This window comes from Eschrichtius robustus, chromosome 11, assembly GCF_028021215.1.
Source record: "Eschrichtius robustus isolate mEscRob2 chromosome 11, mEscRob2.pri, whole genome shotgun sequence".
NCBI lineage: Eukaryota > Metazoa > Chordata > Mammalia > Artiodactyla > Eschrichtiidae > Eschrichtius > Eschrichtius robustus.
The window spans coordinates 62061549-62081109 of NC_090834.1; the positions used below are offsets into that span (position 1 = coordinate 62061549).

General features: G+C 55.2%; 1 protein-coding gene across 2 annotated transcripts; it reads right to left on the reverse strand.

Annotated features, from left to right (window-relative positions):
- Positions 1–399: 399 nt before the first annotated feature.
- Positions 400–19203, reverse strand: P2RY2 (purinergic receptor P2Y2). 2 transcript variants are annotated; one of them, XM_068555178.1, is made up of 5 exons: positions 19131–19203; positions 9329–9611; positions 2604–4368; positions 1099–1174; positions 400–445 (listed from the first exon to the last, which is right to left on the reverse strand). In XM_068555178.1, exon 3 carries the CDS (start codon positions 4362–4364, stop codon positions 3234–3236), a length of 1131 nt encoding a protein of 376 aa, XP_068411279.1. In that variant the 5' UTR covers positions 4365–4368; positions 9329–9611; positions 19131–19203; the 3' UTR covers positions 400–445; positions 1099–1174; positions 2604–3233. The 2 variants fall into 2 exon arrangements, with proteins under 2 accessions (XP_068411279.1, XP_068411278.1); XM_068555177.1 differs by having other exon boundaries at positions 19093–19195.
- Between the last annotated feature and the right edge of the window lie 358 nt (positions 19204–19561).

The window sequence follows — 19561 nt, forward strand, 5'->3', positions numbered from 1 at the left end:
CTATGTGCCAGGGCCCCTGCCCCCGTTGCATGGAGCTCACTGAGAAGAGCTGCTGTAGGCCAGTCAGCAGGCATTTACTTCTCCCAGCTGCTCTCCCCGCCCCCCTCAGCCCCAGGTCCCTGGCCTCAGCTCCCCAGCTCCATCAGAGGTGGGAAGAGCTGGGGTGGTGGGGGTGATTGCAGGATTCCCACAAAGGCACTGACCTGCACTAAATGGAGCAGAGCCGCAGGGGCAGCCCGAGCCCCTGGCGCACGACCAGGCGCCACACTGACCTGCTGAGTGACCATGGACAAGGCCCTGCCCCTCTCTGGCCTGGAGTCTGCAGCTGGGCTGGATAATCCCTGGGGTCCCTGTCAGGTCCTGTGACCTTTCACAGCGTCCTTCAGGAGTCAACAGCCCCAGGAAGTGATGTCAGGGTGAGGAGGTGGGGAAAGGGCAGCAAGGCCTGGAGAGTAAGAGGAGATATTTTGAGAGCAGGCAGGTCCCTCCACGTCACTGCTGGACAATGGTCTGGGGCTGGGAGTGGAAAATCCTGTTCTTACTTGGGCTGAAAATAGTATAAGGCAACAGGGTCAGGAACCTCACCCACCAGGCGGGGGGCCTGGGCACTGAGAACAAGGCCAGCTGTCCACACCAAAGGGCCAGACAGTTTGACTAGGGTCCTCAGGAGGGGCCCTGGGCCTGTCCCTGGTTCCCTTAGGGTCTTCATTCCCCACCCCCACCAGTGCCTGCCACACGATTAGATGGTGAGTCAGGCCCTCCTGTCCCCTAGGTCCTGTGTCCTTAGAAATCTGTAGGCAGTTGGTTTAAGGAAGGTGTCCTGGAGCTAGGACATAGTGTGGTCTCTGTGTGCTGTGGCGCCCTCAGTTCTTGGGGTCTCCAGGACAGCTGCTGGAGGGGTAACTGGGCAGGACATGAAAGGAATGGGGACTATAGGGGAACTTGGGCCTGTGGTGGACACAGCCCCATCCCCAACCACAGGTAGACACTCAAGAGCCCCCAAAGTCACAATGTATAAAACTCCCTGCCTCTGAGTCTGAGCAGGGCTGAGGGGGTCAGAGCTCAGCATTAACACTCCTGGCCAGTAGAGTATCTCACCTGGGTAGAGGTGCCTTATAAACTGGGATTGGGTTCAGCCTGAGCAGCAGCTGGTAGGCAAGAGATAGGCTCGGGCCTGCAAGAAAGGTTCAAGGACAGACTGTAAGAGATCATCACAAAAATGCTCATAAGGACCTGGGCTACATTAACAGGAGTATAGAACCTAGAATGTGGGAGGTGAGCATTTCACACTACTTTGGGCAAGTCACCCACATTGCACAATGCAGAGGAATCATTTGGGTCATGGCTTGTGACAGGTCCCTGTCGCATGGGGGAGCCCATGTGAGCAACCTCTGGGGGGTGCCGTTTTGAAGAGGCAGAGTGGGAAGAGTGGAGAAGTCATAGGAGGTAGGTGTAGGTGGGGTGGGGAAAGAAGGACCTTCTCTCAGGCAGAGTGGGCCCAATGGGCAAGGGCTCTCCCAGAGGGAGAGGGAGAGAGAGAGAGAGTCCTTATCCTTGAGGTTCAAAGTGAGGTCTGTCAGTTTTGCCCTATTCCTGCCCAAAGGCTAGGGCTGGGCCCTGTCCAGATGAACTCCACAAATCTCCAGAGTGGTCCTGGCTAGACCCAGAACCTGTCCCAGGTGAGACTCATCTCCCCCACACTAAGCTCTGACCCAGCCTGAGCACCAACCATTATGCCAGGTAGCTGGATTTTCCCAAGAGGCAGAGGACTGGACAGGAAGACTGAATCTCTCCCACGCTTATCCCCAGTGCAAAAGAAACCTCATGGTCAGGGCAAGGAGGGAGCCCTGACTTGGCCTCCTTGTGACCCGCCCCCCCTCCCCATTCCTGCCTTGAGCCTGGGCACCAACTGCCCAGCCGGCTTCCAGTTCCTGCACCCCCTGCTCTCCTGCCCCCATGTCTTTGCCTAGAATGCACCTGGACCTGGATGTTCTTCTCTGATGAAGTGCTTTTCTCAGAAGTCCACCCACTCCAGGAAGCCTTCCCTGATGCCCTGGTCCACTGCCCCAACCACTCAGCATTATCCAGTGGTGTGCTAGAGAAACTTGTACCTGCTCTCAAGAGCCCTCTGTTAATTTTTCAGGAATTTTGCAAGGAGGCTGACATCACATTGGTAGTCTGAAACTGGCTGTGGCAGGAGTATTCGTACCACAGAAACTGGCAATGCTACAAATAAGGGGTTCCTCTCACCCCCGCACCCCCCGCCGAGAGTCAGCTAAATGGTTGAACGTTTACCAGCACATGACTGGTCATCGCCATTAAATCCTAAACTGGGGGATCCTGAGGACTGGGACCCCACCTGACTCCCCTCTGCACCCAGAAAAACCAGGCATAAAAGCCAGTTAACTTTAAAGTGGAGGATGACCTGGGGTCTGGAGAGGATATTCCTCATATGAGACCACCACTGAGGCAGCTACTGGGAAGGCAGGTGGCAGAAGAGAACAGGTTGGAGAAAGGACCCTAGTGTGGATGGTGAGAGCCCCCCAGGCTGTATCCCCAACCTCCAACTACACAACGGGGTCCGGCTCAGCAGGTAACAACACCTTTAGTACAAGTTCCAGCCTCAAACTGGCTCCCAGCCTCCAGATGGGTTTATGACATCAGTTCCCAGACGTTCATCCCTTGGGCTGGGCGTCCTCCTCAGAGCTGAGCCCACGGTGGCACTCAGACCACTCCGACTCATTGTGGGAACCTCTGGCTCAGCCCTGACTCCTTACGAGGGTCCTCTGGTCAACTTGCAACCCTGTCCCTCCCAGGTAGCTCAGGCGCAGGCTTGGCTGTGTGACCTTGGTTAAGTCACTTTCCTCTCTGGGCCTGTTTCTCCACTTGACTTGATCAGTCTGGAGCCCAGCCTAGGTACCTTGGCAGGTACAGCCAGGTATTTACGTGGGATTCAGGCCAGGGGCAGCACTGGCCCCAAACCCTTGCCTTTCTTAAAACCTTACTCACCAAATCTCACATACAAATGGTGACTGGGGATGTGGGGACTGCTGAGCTCTCTGGACCACAGAGAACAAACTGTGCCCCTGTCAAATGACAGAGCACTGGGGTCACGGTCCCCTTGACCCTCCGGCCTGATTCATTGATGGTCCATATCTGGGGAGACTGTCCCATTTGAACAAGTCTACAGTCCCACCCGACACAAACTGGCACAGGCCCAAGGGGTTCAGGTCCTACAGCCGGATGTCCTTAGTGTTTTCACCACCAGACGGTGTGGACTCTGTCTGTCTAGAGTTCTCACTGTTGGCCGAGTCTTCTGTCCTCTTAGTATCAGTTCTGTTGAACCTGTGCAGGCCCAGCCTGCGGCGAGGCTGGGTGGTAGGGGTGGGGTTTGTGGGTGCCTTGGCATCCCGAGCAAAGCGCACGAGCCTCTGCCCAGCCAGGAAGTAGAGCACAGGGTCAAGGCAACTGTTGGCGCTGGCCAGTGGCCGGGTGACCTTGTAAGCCATGTTGATGGCGTTGAGGGTGTGGCAGCTGAGGTCCAGCGAGCGGAAGGAGTAGTAGAGGGTGCGGGTGACGTGGAAAGGCAGGAAGCAGAGGGCAAAGACAGCTAGCACCACGGCAATGGTGCGCACCGACTTGCGCTTGGCCCGCGGCAGGCCTCCCGTGGTCCCGTAGGTCGGCTTTAGCAGCCGCCGAGCCATGAGCACATAACAGACCAGGATGATGGCAAAGGGCACCGTGAAGAGCAGGCTCAGCATGACGGAGCTGTAGGCCACGAAGTGGCTGAAGAGCTCGGGTGCCGAGGTGTCGTGGCAGGTAATGCGGCCACCACGTGCACTGGTGGTGACGAAGTAAAGCACGGGTGCCTGGCAGGCCAGCACCAGCACCCACACGGCGACGGCCACCCTGCGGGCATAGCGGGCCCGGCCCCAGCGCAGTGAGCGCAGTGGACGCAAGACACCCAGGCATCGGTGCACACTGATGCACGTGAGGAAGAGGATGCTGCAGTAAAGGTTGGTGTAGAAGAGGAAGCGCACCAGCTTGCAGAGCACTGTGCTGAAGGGCCAGTGGTCACCACGGGCGTAGTAATAGACCAGCAGGGGCAGGGAGGCCGCGTACAGCGCATCCGACATGGCCAAGTGGAACATGTATGTGGTGGAGGCGTTCCAGGTCTTGAGGCGGCACAGGAAGATGTAGAGAGCCACGGCGTTCAGACACAGCCCGAGCACGCACACCACGCCGTAGGACACAGGCAGTAGCACGTACTTGAAGTTCTCATTGAAGCGGCACTTGTAGCCCAGCTCATCCCCATCCCAGGTGCCATTGATGGTGCCATTCCAGAGGCCTGGGCCTGTGGCCATCGCCCTGAAGGGAAGTGGGTGGTGGGGAGAATGGCCATCAGGACCCAGCAGGGAAGCCTGACACCCCCACCTGACCAGGGCCATGAGGGACCCCAAGTGCCCATAGACTCCCTCGGTTGAGATCTGCCCAACTACGTTCAAGTCTTTTATTGCATCTGATCTGCCTCTCTCCCTGGACCCAGGGGGCCCAGAACCTTGGAACCCTGGAACCTTAAGAATTCATGAGATCCATGACAGTCAGGATCATATAATTCTAACACTTTGGAACAGGGATAGGCAAACTACCCCCTGAGGGCCAAATCCAGCCTACCAGTCTGTTTTTGTAAATAAAGCTTTATTGGAACACAGCCATGCCCGTCTGTTTACGTAGAGTTGAATAGTTGTGACAAAGACCATATGTTCCTCAAAGCCTAAAATACTTACCAGCTTGCCTTAAAAAAAAAAAATCAGTGCCCCTGTTTGAGAACCTCAGGAACACAGAGTTCTAGATCTAGGATTCTGAGCTCTAGAATCTGAGGATCTGGTGGTCCCAAAGGGGTACCATCTGAGATTCACGGAAAGGGGCCTTTGAGGCTGACTGGGTCCACCTCACACCCAGTGCCCACTGCCTGTTTGTGGCCAGTGGGCAGCCCACACCCTCCTGGTGGCATTAGGAAGTTCTTTCCTTTGGCTCATCTTTCTTCTCTCTGGGGAGGCTCTGGCCCTGTGCCTGGTATTTTGGTATTTGAGGGAGTATTTCCAAGGGTCTCCCTCTTCAGTCATTCATTCACCTCTCAGCAAATATTTTTAGGCACTCTTTTTCTGGTACTTCCTGCATCTGTAAACAAAAGTCCTGCTCCCTGGCCTATGAGGCTACCAGATGGGGCTGTGACCCTCCTGAAGATTCCAGGGAAGTCTGGGGTGTAGGTGGTAGTGTGGGCTTCGGGGGACTCCTGCTGGGGGGCAAATTCAGCTTCCTCCAGGCTTGCCCAGCTTCTCTTCACACATCATCACTACCTTGACCTTCTCCTACCTTGTCCCCAGTGAGCATATAACACAGCCGTGATGCCTGACCGCCCAGACAGCGAGCACCTGGAGATGAGGATGCCACCTTCCTCCTCTCCCCACCTCTCCAATGTGACCAAGAGCTCTCTCTCAGACTATTCAAGTCTGGAAGGCAAAGGTGTGCCCAAAGGTCTCAGGAGGTAGGCTGGAAGTCATAACGGGAGTCCCAGCGGGGCAGGTTTGGGACAAACACAAAGAATAACTTTCTAATAGTGTGAAGGGGCAGGGGGAGCTGACATTATTCAAGCCCCACTACTACTATGTGTGCTTTATTCATGTGACTTCATTCTATCCTTACAACATGGTTCTGGGAGCCAGGTTATCATGCCCAGGTTTCCGATAAAGAGGCTGAGACACAGATCATTCAAGTAACTTGGCCCAGGTCACAGGCTGGGGATAGGCTGCAATTCCTATCTGGGTTCATCCCACAATGGAAGGGGTTGTAGGAGGAGGTAGTGAACTCCCTGCTTATGGGGGTGTGCAAGTATCTCTCTAGCAGAGTCTGCAGAAGGGCTTGTGCCCTATGTGTGGGTGTGTCTGGATGACAGAGAGGGCAGATGACATGTGTGTCCTCCCCACCCTGAGAATCTGGGGCTGTAAAATCCCTTTCATTTTGGAACCTGGGGTCCTGAGAGGCTGGGGCTCAGAGATTCTGCCGGGCCGGTGACATCTACTGCCTTAGACACTGAGCTTCTTGCCCAGCCTGGTCTCCCAGAAGCAGCCTGAGGCCCATGAAGTTACGATTAGGGGGGCTGAAGGACACACTGCTCCCTCAGCTTCCTTCTTTCCCCATAACACTCCCCTTCCCCCATCTTCCCTGCCTCCTATTGTCAGCAAAGATGCTACCAGGAGGCAGGGAGCCTGCACTTGTGACCTCCCTCCCACGGACACAGGTTCCTCCCCAGGGAACCGGGGCAGATCCAGGGTGAGGAGGTAGGTATGGGGTTGGGGTGCAGGGTGCTGGCAGGGCCAAACTTCTGGGACCCCTCTTGCCTGGGGCCAGGACTCAGGGCCCAGCGTTAAAGCACTTCCTGCATCCCACTCCACTCCTTGCAGCCCAGTGTCACCTCCACCCTTGCTGCTGGAGCCACTGCATCAGCCTCCCTGTCTCCAGCCTCAGTACCCCCAGTCCAGAGGGGTCTTTGGAAAAGACAAAGTCATTCTCCTGCTTGAAACCTCCTGTGGCTCCTGTCTGCTCTCAGGAGAAAACCCAGCTCCTCGGTCTGGTACCAGACGTTTTCATAATCCAGCCTCGGTCACCAGCCGCATCCCCTGTGACCTGCAGTTTCCTGAATGCACCCAACGCTTTTCCCCTCCCAGCCTTATGTTGCTGCTTCAGTCTGGAATCCATTCACGCCCCTCGCCTCCACCTGTTGAAATTACAACTCTATCCTTCAGCGCAGCAAACTCCAGTGATTAAGAAGAGCCCAGCCTCTGGACACAGAATGCCTTTGTTCCCTCATCTGTAAAATGAGGTGATTAACAGAACCTATATCACAGGGCTGCTGTGAGGATTAGGTAATTCGTGTAAAATGCTTGGAGCCATGCCTGGCACACAGTAGGTACACTGTGTGTTACGAGCTTCGAGGCTCAGCTCACCTGCTGTTTTTTCCTGAAATCTTTGGGGAGTTCTCTCAGGCCAGGGGTGGAGGAGAGACAGAAGGTCCTGGAGGCTGTGAAGCAGGTGAGTGTGGTGGACCAGGGGAATGACTCCAAGGCCCAAGCTGGGGTCAGGCTTGGGGACCTCGTGAGGGGAGAGGTCTGAGAGCTGTTTGGGAGGGAGGCTGGAGAGACTGGCCCAGAGGGAGTCTGGATGGAGGAGGGGCCAGGATGCCTCAGGCTCAGGGGTCGGGAGGAGGGGGAACTCAGTGTCAGGCGTGGTAAGTGTGAGATGCCACATCATGGACTGTGGGGAAGGGCGAAGGCTGGGACCACCAGATCTGGTGCACTGGGAGATGAGCAGGAGTTGCTGGCTCACAGGAGCTGCAGGAGGAGCCTGGAGGCCCGGGTGTGAGACTAAGGATCTGTGGAGGAGCCATTCCCCCTGGGGACACCGGCTTGGGGTGTCCAGCTCTGCTACAGAGCCCCAGATGACATCAGGTATTTCCTGCCCTCCTGAGGTTCAGACCTCTCATGGGCTGAATCCCCTGGCCTGGTAGAACTGTGGTCTTCAAACTCCCCCCATGAGGTGCTCTGCCCCACTGGAGACAGGGAGGGTGGCCCCTCTGTACTCCATGCTCAGGGAACCCCCCCCAGCCCCACCTCCCCACTGCTGCTCCGCTCCTGCCCCGGTGCTGAGGCCTGGTGGGTCTCTCCTCAGAGTCGGGGTCAGGGCCCTCATCTTCCCTTCATGGTCAACATCTCATTGCTCTACACAGTTTCTTGCTAATTACTCATGATGGAATCTCTGACCCTGATGAGAGGGGCGGAAACTTCCCTAAGTCTTTCATGAACCAAGGGAGCTGCCCTTTCCACCTGTTTTAAGACATCCTGACCTCCACCCTCACAGGCCAGCTGGGGACTCTATCACTATGGCTCCCGTCCAGACTGACCCTGGCTGTCCTCTCCCTCCGCAGGCTGGCCCACCAACCTGTGAGTACATCTTTCCTGCCCCACCCCCTCTGACCAGCCCCTGCTTATAGAGACAGCCAAGTGCCCAGCCCTCTCCCTCGGCCCTCTCCACTGCCTCTCCTGACCCCTGATGCCCTTGAGGCCTCACTCCCATCTCCCCAGGACCAGCTCCCGCCTAACTTTGTCCAACACCACTCACCAGCCCCTCTGTGTCCAGTTCTGGCTGGCCCTGCGCTCAAGAGCTCCTAGTGTGGAGGGAGATGTGAGCCATGTAAGTGCCTGCCAGGCTTTCCTGCCTTTGTGTATTGCTGTTCTTTCTGTCTAGAAAGCCTTTCCAGACCCACACACACTGCACTCTATCCTGCCCATCCCTCAAGGCTTTTCTCAAATGTCACCTCAGCTCTGAAGCTCTCCCCCTCCATCACTAATCCCCCAGGGCATTCCTCACACCCTGCTGGGAATTTGTCCTTCCACTCTCTACCCCAACACATTCCAGGTGCTCCTGGAGGACTGGGTCCATCTGATTCCTTTCTCTGGCCCTATCATCCAGCAAGAGGCTTGATCCAAAGCAGGTATGACATGAATGAGAGAATGAATGAATGAGTGAGTGAATGAATGAATAAGTGAAGCAAGCACAAGAGCTATGGGAGGCCAGAGGGGGCTAAGCTTTATGATGGTGGCTCTCCTTTCCCTTACTCCTCTGAGGACTTTTCAGAGGACAATGACATTGAAGGATTTCTCAGCTGCTGATCCTAGGTGGCCAGGGGTCATACCAGCCCTCCAGGGGCCCAGCCCACCTGAGGCCTGCTCCTGCCCTAGGCAGGCTCCTGGACTGTCTCTCTTTCAAGAGCCCTGCTCTACTCTGGACACATCAGAGAAATGCCAGAGGGAGGGGAACCGGACCCAGGCGTTCTGGAGATGGGTCAGCTCTCTGACCCACATTCCTTTACCTCACCCATCTCTGGCTCAGGTCATGGGTCAGTCTGGATCAGGAGCTCCTGATCCTAGATCACCACCCCCCTTCACTTTGTAGGGGTCAAGTCTGGGCTGAGCAACTTCCCTGCAGCATCCTCATTTCATCCCTCACCTCATTCCTTGGCAGATGCCGCCCTAGAGGTTAAGCTATTTGTTCAAGGTCACACTGCCAGGAACTGGAAAGATTGGGTTTGATACCCAGGGCTGTCTGGCTCTGAAGCCTGAATTCATCACAGCCTGGGATGGAGGGAGCAGGGCACAGGTCCCCTTGATTTACCCCCAGTTCAGTGTATACACATGCACGAGTGCACCAGTCCCAGCCTCCCAGCCTCCCAGCCTCCCAGCCAGTGGACCCTGCCCTTGCACGCCCATACCTGACTAGCCCCTGCTCTCGCTGTCAGGATGCTCAGCGCAGGCTTAGGTTCCTCACTCATGAATGCACCTGCCTGGACCCCTGGACCGAGCTGCAGGGAACTCTGTGGGAAACAGGAAAAACAGGTCCCCTGGCCTGGAGCCTCGCCCAGCTTCCAGCATTTCTCAGGGCAGGCAGTGCCCGGGCTCCTGAGACAGGGAGGTGGAGACAGCTTGGGCTCTGGGTCACAGGAAGTCAGCCAGGCCGAGCCTTCCCCAGGCTGCCTCTTCTGCTGCAATCTTGGTCTGAAAGAAGCAAAGAGGTGAGCTGGTGTGCTTGTCCCGGTAGGCAGGAGTGTCCTCTGCCCACCCTCACCCCCTAGCCGTCCACCCTTAGCTCACATGTTCTAGGGACGGTTGTTCCCAGCCTTCAGGCCCAGGTCCCCTTTCACGGGAGGGTGGCTCTGCCAGGCAGGGTCTCCCCCATACCCTGCAGAGCTGAGCTGAGCCTCCAGTGCCCCCTCCCTTGGTCCTGGTCTGGAAACAGTCAATACCCTCCTTGCCCAGTGTACACTCGACAGTACTCTGGCCAACCTAGTTTAGCTCAAGCTGGGTCTCTATCTGGAATACCCTTCCTCCCTCATCCCACCTCTAACCATTCCTCCCGAGGTGTTGTAAACACACAAGGACACACACAGGCATGGACACACCTAGATACACAGATACACAGAGACTACACAGTCATACTCAGATGTATACACACACACTCTCTCTCACACACCCAGAGTCTTAAACAGTCAGGGCCTGGAACAGCCTTTAGAAATCACCTCTGCCAACCTCCCATTTGACAGAGGAGGAAACTAAGGCTCAAGCCCTCACAATAAGCCACGGACAGAGCCAAGAGCAGAACCCAGCTCTGGATTCTGGCCCTAGTTTTATGTCTTGCTTGGAGCCCCTCCCACAGAGCAGGCACAGTGCTTCAGTGAGGGGATGGTGACCTGGTGGAGGAACGCCTCTGTGTGGGCAGGTCCCAGCAGAACCTCAGACTCATCTCAGAGAAAAAGAACATCCCCTTCCTTTTTCTCCTGGTTTCATTTCCCTGCAATGGGGGAGTGGGGTCTGAGACAGCTGAGCCAGGTCCCCAAGCTGGAAGTACAATGCAAGCATGGGGGAAAGTGGGGAGAGGAGATGGGTGGCTGCAGGAATAGGGCAGGGGGAGGGGGCACTGGAAAGGCCCTGGACCCCGTTTTCCCAGTGCACCTTGCCCCAGGAGTCTCAGGCTGACATTGGCCAGCGGGCTGGTAGCTGTTTGCCAGTGTGTTCTGGAGTCTAGTGACAAGGTGAAAGAAAGAGCTTCACCTTTTCACCTACTCCACCCAGGGTCACACCCAATCTTCTCCTCCTAGGGAGATATCTTCACTCAAAAGACTAAGGTAGAACAACCCACATTCTCAAAGCCACTCTCCCATTTCTGAGAAGGGTCTCTACCATCCATCCTTCCAGGCTTCAAAGCTCCAGTATACCCTTGACAACCTCTCTCTTTCCCACCCATGTGAAACCCTCACTCACCAAGCCCTGTCAGTTCGGCCAATGCAGTGGCTTAGACGTGCCACTCTTCCCGACCCCATGGTTTTGGGCCTGTGTTTCTCCTCTAGACCATTGCACTAGCCTACTTACTGGTCTCCCTGCCTCCACCCCTGCCCCTCCTGTCCATCTTTCATACTGCAGTTATGGGTCTTCCGAAACCACACATCTGACCACATACTATGGAGCTCAAAATCCTTCCATGGCTCCCCATTGCCCTCAGGTTGACATCTAAGTTCCTGAGCCTGGCACTCAAGGCCCTGCTGATCTGGTGCCTGCCGCCCTCCACACTACTCTCCCTCTCCGCCTCCACCCTCATCCTTCTGTCTCCAACACAGCAAAAGCAGTCCCATGGTCATATCTTTGCTTAGGGATACCCTCCCTTATCTTCTAACAGCTATGTCATAACAAGAGTTGAATGCTTTCTCTGTGCCAAGTTCCATGTTAGATGGCTCCATCAACCTCTTCTCGTTTAGTCCTGAGAATTTCAGAGAGGTTGAATGACCTCTCCAGGGTCACATAGCTAGCAAATGGCAGAGCAGCCCCGGTCTGTCTGACTTTAGGAGCTGTGCCCCTGACTGTAAGCAGATAGGGTAGGGGTTCCCCAGAGAAAGAAAACCAGGCATGGCTTTCTTGGCATAAGAGAAGCCATATTAGGCCTAGGATTTAAGCCTGGCCAAAAATGCTTGCCCTTGAACAGGTCTCAGTAATTAATGATCTTAAGGGCAAGAGAAGTAGCGATAGCAAATACAATAAATCAGTTGTAAAGATTCCCAGTTCTGTTTCAATGGTAAAGATTAGCCTGAAGCACTTTCTTGAGCAGTTTTGCAAAATTTAAACCCCCCTTGAGGGCTCAACCACCAGATCAACTGGAACCTAAGGAATGATGATGATGACCTTTTCTGACTTGAGTCCTCAGTCAACTAAAGCTTGGACCCTGTCAACCTTTGTCCCAATTATATGCTGAGTTCTCTGCTCATATCCCTTGCAAGTGAATATGCATGTACTCTTAGCTTAAAACTCCCCCAATTTTGCTGTTCGGTGAGACACTGCTTTGGGAAAGGTCCCCGGTGTTCTCCTTACTTGCTGCAAGTAGTAAGTACTTCCCTCTCCTGCTCTTTGGCTTGGTTGTGCCTTTTGGCTTGATGCCCACGAAGAGGCGAACCCAGTTTTGGGGTAACTACCTCATACCCTCCAAAGCCCGGATCCTCTCTTCCAGGAAGCTCCCTGACCAGCCCTCTTTGAGCCCCACAGCTTTGCCTGTCTGATTAATTCTCCACCAGAGGGAACGTCTTACTGGCAGGGCCCAAGATCTACTCTTCCTGGTAGTTCCCCATTGTGAAGCAGCCATGATGGTTACTGTACCCATCTTACAGTTAAAAAAAAAAAAAACCAACAAGGCCAGAAAGGGTAGCCCAAGATCTCACCCAAGGTCACCAATAAGCCAAGGGCAGAGCCAAGCCTAGCATGCAGACTGACTACCCTCTCCCTTAACCTGGCTCTGCCTCTATCCCACACTGAGTCTTTCTCCCTGTGGTCCCAGGCTAGCGAGCCCAAAGCCAGGAGGAGTGGCTGGGGCAGTTCCCAGGCTGGTTGCAGAATTTCCAAGGTGGTTGGACAACATTCCAGCTTCTCCACTAGGGTGGCTCTGGAATGTACTGCCTGCTCGACACCCACCTGGCTGGCCCTGTCCAGTTTGGCAGGGGAAAGTGACCCATCACCATTCTGGAAACTCCTGCTGCCTGCCTCTGCTGGGGGTGGAGTGCTGTGAAGGGAAACAGAGGCTCTGGATCCAGAACACCACTGAGGGGCAGGGGAGGGCACTGGGCAGGTGGGAGATCCCAGTTCTGCCATTCCCAGCTATAGGATCTGGACAAGCCTCAGCTCCACAACTTAACTCTCAATTTCCTTGCAATCTAAGAACAGTACCTGCCTCATAAGTTTGTCGAGATAACTAAAGGAGATGATTTAGACTCATTTTGTGAAATAATTAAAAGAGATATGATTTTAGCACGTGAAGAAGGCAGGGAGGATGGGAGTATCCCAGGAAGATAAGAGGGGCAGGAAACCCACAGGTATTATGGGCAGAGTAGCAAGGTCACAGACACATGACCACAGATCAAGGTTCCCACACTGAAGGCTATCCTCAGAAGGGAGGGCAGCTTAGGGACCCCCAGCAGGACTTACACCCCACCATACCCCATCACTCACTCACCCTTTACAGGGGCTGCCATACCTACACCTGTCCCTGTGAGGGGCACTTAGGGACTCTGAGGTGGGTCAGACCCTTCCGTGATCTTGAGGAGCTCACTGTCAAGGCTGAGGGTGGAGGGAAGAGGACAGGGGAAGAACCAGAAATAGTCAGTGACAACTTAAGGTGATGAGGAACCAAGAGGGCCGCTAATGGGAATGGGGGTGGGGGCGGTGATCAGGGAAGGCTTCCTGGAGGAGAGGACACCTGCCTTTGGAAGATGGGTAGGAGTCAAGTGGGTGGAGAGAGAAGAGGAGCAGAGTGAGCGAAAACTGGGGCAATATGTTTGGGAAACTGTCAGTCATCCCTGTGGCTTGAGGGGAGTAGAGAGGGCAAGGCTGGGTTGGAGGACAGGAAGAATCTTGGAAGTCATCCTCTGCCCCCTCCCAAATGTCCTCCATGGGGCTGAAGGCCAACAGGCCCCCAGCCTTGCCTGGTGTGCTTTCTGCACCACAAACACTGGGGCTTGTCTGGGGAAATAGCTGAGGGCTAACTTCAGATGTTATCAGCAGGTGCTGTTGTAATGTGAAGCCTCTGCAGCCTCCTCTGGAGGCCCTGGGTCTCTGTAGCCCCTTCTGGAATCTCTCTCCCCCTTGGGAGCCCTCAGGATCCTGACCGTGGGAGCCACCCATTGGGGCTGAGCTCAGAGCATCTGAGTGTGTGGGTCTCAGGTCAGCTAGGCTGGTCCTCCCACCTTACAGATCAGGAAACTGAGACTCCTGAAGAGGAAGGGCCTTATCAAGGTCTGGTCTTCTAATTTTCAGTGTGGGGTTGAGCACCCCCAAACCCACCCCAGGGCAGGACTCCAAGACATCTGATCCACCTCTGACACAGCCCAGCCCCGCACAGTTGCTAAACTGAACAAGTTCAGAACCACAATGCCCTGGACTCCACCCCAGCCCATCATACCCGAATGCCTCCAGCCATACTCAAGAGGCAAGAACCCTGGGTTCAGGCTCCAACTTGGAACCATCCATGCTGTGCAATCTTGGTCAAGTCAGTTCCACTCTCTGAGCCTCAGGTTCTTCACTGGTCAGACAGGGAGAATCACTGCTACATAAGACAGCTCATGAGGAATGAGCAAGACAAGGGGGCAGGTGGGTGCTCCGTGAGGCTAGCAAATCATGCACTGTCCTAATGTGGGGGCTGCATCTGCCCATCTTGACAAAGAGACCCCGAAACACTTCTCAGCAGGGGCCTTACCAGGTGACCTAGCAGAGGAGCAGGGGTCATGGTCAGAGGAGTCAGGAAAGGCTCCTAGAAGGGGCTGTGATCAGGTCTGTGCAGAAGCAGGAAGGGTCCAGTTTTGGAGGAAAGAGGGAGAATGGAGACCCCAATGTAGAAAAAGGGACAAAAGTGTTGGCCAGGATATACGTGAGCCTGTGATTCTGATTGTCTCACTCAGAGTGCTTCCAAGATTTGGAGTTCATTGGTTCTTACAGTCCAATTCCAAGAGTCTCTGGTTCCAGGAGTGAATGCTAAATGTTTCTTCACTTCTGTTATTCATTGCTTCTGATAGCTTTGGTTTTGAGATTTTCAGAACCACAGGAGTCTAGACTCTCAGAGTAACACAATCATAAATCACTTTCCCAGGAGCCACAGTGTCTCAACAAACATTTGCTAATACCCCCATATGCCCAACCTCGGAAAGACCCTGCAAACCCAGACTCAGATCAGACTCTGTCAGGCCCTTGAGCAGCTCCAGTCCGGATGGGGAGAAAGACACAGACATGGACCAAGTCTGCTTGAGTGATTAAGCCATGACTAAGGGAAGCCCTGGGGATATGGAATCCAGAGTAACCTCTAACTGGCGTGGGGAGGTAGTCAGGGAGAGCTTCCCTGAGGAGGGGTCATTTGAGCTGGGACTTGATGGATGATATGGAGTTTGTCAGGTAGACAAAAAGGTAGGAGAGCACTGAAGGCAGAGGGAGGAGCATGAGCAAAGACTCCGTGGTGTGACAGTGTGGCCTGTCGGGGGAAGGCTGGGGGATCATGTGAAGTTGGAGTGGAGGGTTAGGCGGCACAGAATGCGGGAGGGCCTGCAGGTCTCACACGAAAAGGCTTGAAGGCCAGGTTGAGGCCTCAATCCTGAGGACAATGAGGAGCTACGGCAGGGCTTAAGCAGGGAAGGACATGGTAGGAGTTGATCTTTGCAAAGATGGTGCCAAGTGGAAGTTGGATAGGAAAGGGGGGTCAGAAAGGAGGGATCAAGAAGGAGACTACACACATAATGGTCCAGTGAGGGGAGCTGATCCCTTGGCCCTGGATTTCCTTGTGAGATGGAAAGTATCCTTGCTGGCCCACAGCCCAGCCACAGCAAGACTCCTCCCACAAGCTGAGGCTGGGGAGATTGGGCGCTCACCAGGAAGCTGTAGCAACACCAGGATCCTCCCCAAGGCAGGGGGAGAGGAGAGGAGAGGGCCCCAAGAAGTCTGAGGGAGGCCCTCCTCCCATGCTCCAGGGCCCAGGCAGTGTCATTGTCACCGTGATGACAGTGACAGGGCACCAGGGTAGAGCACCAAGGAGGAAGCAGCTGCCCAGAAGGGCCTAGGTTGCCCACCTTCCCAGCAGGGACTCCAGCTACTCACTGGACCAGACACAACTCAGGCCTTGGAGACGGCATGACAGAGGAGTAGAGGAACCCCTCTGTTCCAGAACCAACTGTATCTCTCCGCGGAGCAAGATCTTCCTCTTCTATTATACACCTACTTTCACCTGGTCATTCATTTCCCAAACACTCACTGGCACCTTCTCTGTACCCAGCCTGTGTTGGGTGATGTGGACAGAGAGAGACAGTGGGCCCGGCCTGGCCTAGTCCTGCAACTGACCTCTAGGATGAGTACAGAGGTCAGGGAAGGCCCCCATAGCCAGTCTCCCAATGGCTGGGAGAGGCCAGACCTGAGGACACAAAGGCAGGCCTAAGAGGAAGGTGTGGGTCAAAAGGTACACCAGACAGACCCACAGAAGGAAGTTTGGGGAGAGGAAAGATTTCACCAGGGATAACTCCACCTCCCCTCACCCAGATCAGCAAGGCTTCTCCAGCCCTGTGGGCAGCCTGAGCAGATACTATCTTACCAGCAGCTGGGTAATCAGGCCACAAGCAAGAACTGAAGACATGTTTTCAGGATGGAATTCAAACTTCCCTCAGCCTGAAAACTAGAGGACCTGGCCTCACCCAGATGGGGCTTCTGTCTTGAATGGGGAGGGTTAAGCTAGGTAGGGCAGGTAGGCAGGAACCCCAACTTTCACCAGCTTTGTGACTTTGGTCAAGGTGCTCTCTGAGCCTTTATTTCCTCATCTGCAAAATGCGAGTAATAATTCCTCCCTTACAGGGTTGGTGGAAGATAAAATGAAGTACATTTATAAAATGTTACTAGTAAGCTGTCTCTGCAGAGAGGGCAGGGAGAGGAAGGCTGTCAATAGTTAAAATTCCAATAAACAGCACGATCTCTCACTATTACATTAGTGTTCTTGTATCGTCTTCAAAATGCATTTAGGTCTATAAGTATCACGCGCCTCCCCTGTGCATTGCATTTTACAGCTTACAAGGCCCTTTCCTAGACACTGTCTTAAGAATCCTCATAGCAACCTGCATTCGAAGACACAAGGACCATCATGCCCAACTTACAGATGGCAAAACTGACACCTAAAGGGGCACAGTGGCTCCTCACAGTCAGGAAAGAAGCCAAATCAAAGCCTTCACAGGGTCACCTATGAGGACTCGGTGATGTTCTCACACTCTTTTAGCTGGTCCTTGGAGGATCCAGAAACCTCAAAGCTCTGTGCACCCTGGGCAGGAGGAGGACAAGAAAGGAGGGGCCATAGCCTCACTCTGCAGTCCAAGCTTGGCAACCATTTGTGAGTGTCACCCACTGTGACACCCCAACCCCTCCAGCCAAACCCCAGGACAGCCCAAGGTAAGACGAAGTGGGGAGTGATAAGCCTTTCATGCCAGCTGTCCTCCCCCCCACCCCCACATACTCTCAATTCAAGACTTCACTGGTTCTGGCCTCCTTTTAGAGGCTGGCAGGGCAAGAACTGTCCCAAGGTCACCCAGCGTGTTGGGGGCAAAGCTGGGATGAGATCAATTTCAAGTCTCCTGGCTCCTACTAGGGGAGGGAGAGTCCTAACTGTCCTCAAATTCCTCAGCAAGAGCATCTGAGGACTCAGAGAAGTGTTTAGCCAAGGGGACAAGGGCTCCAACTTTAAATAATGCCTGGATGGTTCTGGTGTCAATCTCACAAATGCCCTAACCTTCACGTACTCAACACTACTCAATCCATTCTCCACGCTGCAACCAGAGAGATTTTTCTGAAATGCTGTTCTGACCATGCCCTGCTCACAAAACTTCCAAGGTTCCCTATTGCCTTCTGGATGAAATCCAAGTTTTCAGCTTGTACACCCTGAGTCCTGTAGTGTCCCAGGACACACTGTTCTGATAATCTGTGCACCCATTCTGGTGACCTGAACCTGGTTTCCCCTTCTTTGTAATGACGTGGAGCTCCACTGTAGACAGGCTTTCACTGGGGAAGCTGGGGACAGGGAGCAGGGGTTAGGGGCTGCTGCTGTTCTCCCAGTTTAGCTCAGCACTGTGCAGGGTCCTGGCAACACAAAAATGAGTGAGACCCAGTTCCTGCCCTGCAGGGGTCCCCAGACCTTGGGAGAGGGAAGGAGGAGACAGACAGAGACCATAACAGTCCAAGGTGGGACCAGGGCTGTCAGCACCAGGACTGCAAGAGCCCAGAAGAGGCTCCAACTCAGCTGAGGGAATCAAGGAAAGCTTCCCAGAGGAGGGGGCATCTGAGCTGGTCCCCAAGGCTGCGTAGCTCTCCAACTGAAGAAGATGAGAGTAGAAGGGCATTTCAGGCAGCGAGTATAGAATATGCAATGGTCCAGAAGCAAGAAACTGACTACTGTGCACAGCAGATTACATGCATTTACTAGAGGGTGAAGAGTCAGGCAGGAGAGGTGGCTGGAGAAGGTGGCAAGGACCAGTTCTCAGGGGCCTTGAGTCCCAGGCCAAGGGGCTCAGGGTTAGTCCAGTGGAAGTCCTGTGAAAGTTTAGCCCAAGGAGGAGAATGATTGGGATTTGTGTTTCAGGAAGTTCCCTCCAGGAACTGATCCTCCCACCCCCAAGCAGTGAGCCTGCCCAGGAGGATATTTGTGTTGAACATGACCCACACACCAGCTCTTCAATAGTCCTCATGTTCCACATCATTATTACTCCCCCTTTACAGATGAGGCCACTGAGGCTCAGAGAAGGGACATGCCTTGCCCATGGTCACACAGTGTACAAGGCACGATGGAGTATAGCTCTCTGGGTCTCCAGAGAGCTTTTAGGGGGCCCTGTCTGCTCAAAGACTCTCTTTCCCAACCGCTCCCACCAATAGATAGCTGAGACTTTATCTGGTCCCCACCCTGACCCTCAAAAGCTCCCCATTATTCCAGCCTAGATCCCAAACAAAGTGGGCACTTCAGGCTGTGGGCCCAGGGAAGCTGGGGATGCATGATGAAAGGAACAGCTGCCATCAGTCCCACAGACTCCAAACTGGCAGTTCTGGTCCGCAGCAGGGCCTGGCCCTTGGGTCTGGCTCGTGGCGACCCCAAGCCTGACACCTGCGGCCCTAGTTGGGGTGGGGAGAGAGGGAACTGTCTTTCTCCAGACTGACCCTTCGTACCGCAGCCTGCCAGATTAAAACTGCCCTGACAGAGGGTTAACTGTCCTTCTAGGCCACTGCTCTGGCCACCCCCCCCCCCCCGCCCCACCCCAGTCTTGCCGATGCCCAGGCGAGGTTGCCACCCAGAGCGCCCCTGGAGGGAGGGGGCTCAGCGGGCTTCTAGGGTTGGCCTGTCTCTGGCCCCGGTCCCACGCTGCCGGGGCGCCCACACCAGAGCACAAACACAAGTTCCACAGGTTCAGCAACTCGACCCCGCAGGGGCGCATGCACTCACCCAGTGACACACAGACTTTCCCAAATACGCGGACGCACATTCACCCGGGTATCCGTGCACATTCACCCGGGTATCCGTGCGGGTATTCGTCCACATTCCCCAAGTTCGAAGCTCCGGTGGAGACCCAGCTCGACCACGGACCTGCCGGAGCGCTCACACCGGCTGGGAACCGCGACTCCTCGGCCAGCCCCGCGCGCTCCGCTCTGCCTGCCCGGCGCCGGCTGAGTCGCCACCGGCCGCGTACCCGGGCCCGCCCGCCGCCGTCTCCTCGTCTCCGGGCCCTGCAGGCGGCCCGCCCTCACCTCGCAGGGCGCTCGTCAGCCCGCAGTGCCCCGGCCGCGACTCCCGGTTGCCAGCGCCGGCGTCCAGTCGCCGCGGCGGAGACCCACGTGCCTGAGAGCCCCGCCCGCCCCGCCCGGCTTCCTACCCTGCCGGGTCAGGCCGGGGGCGGGACGGACTCTGGACAGAC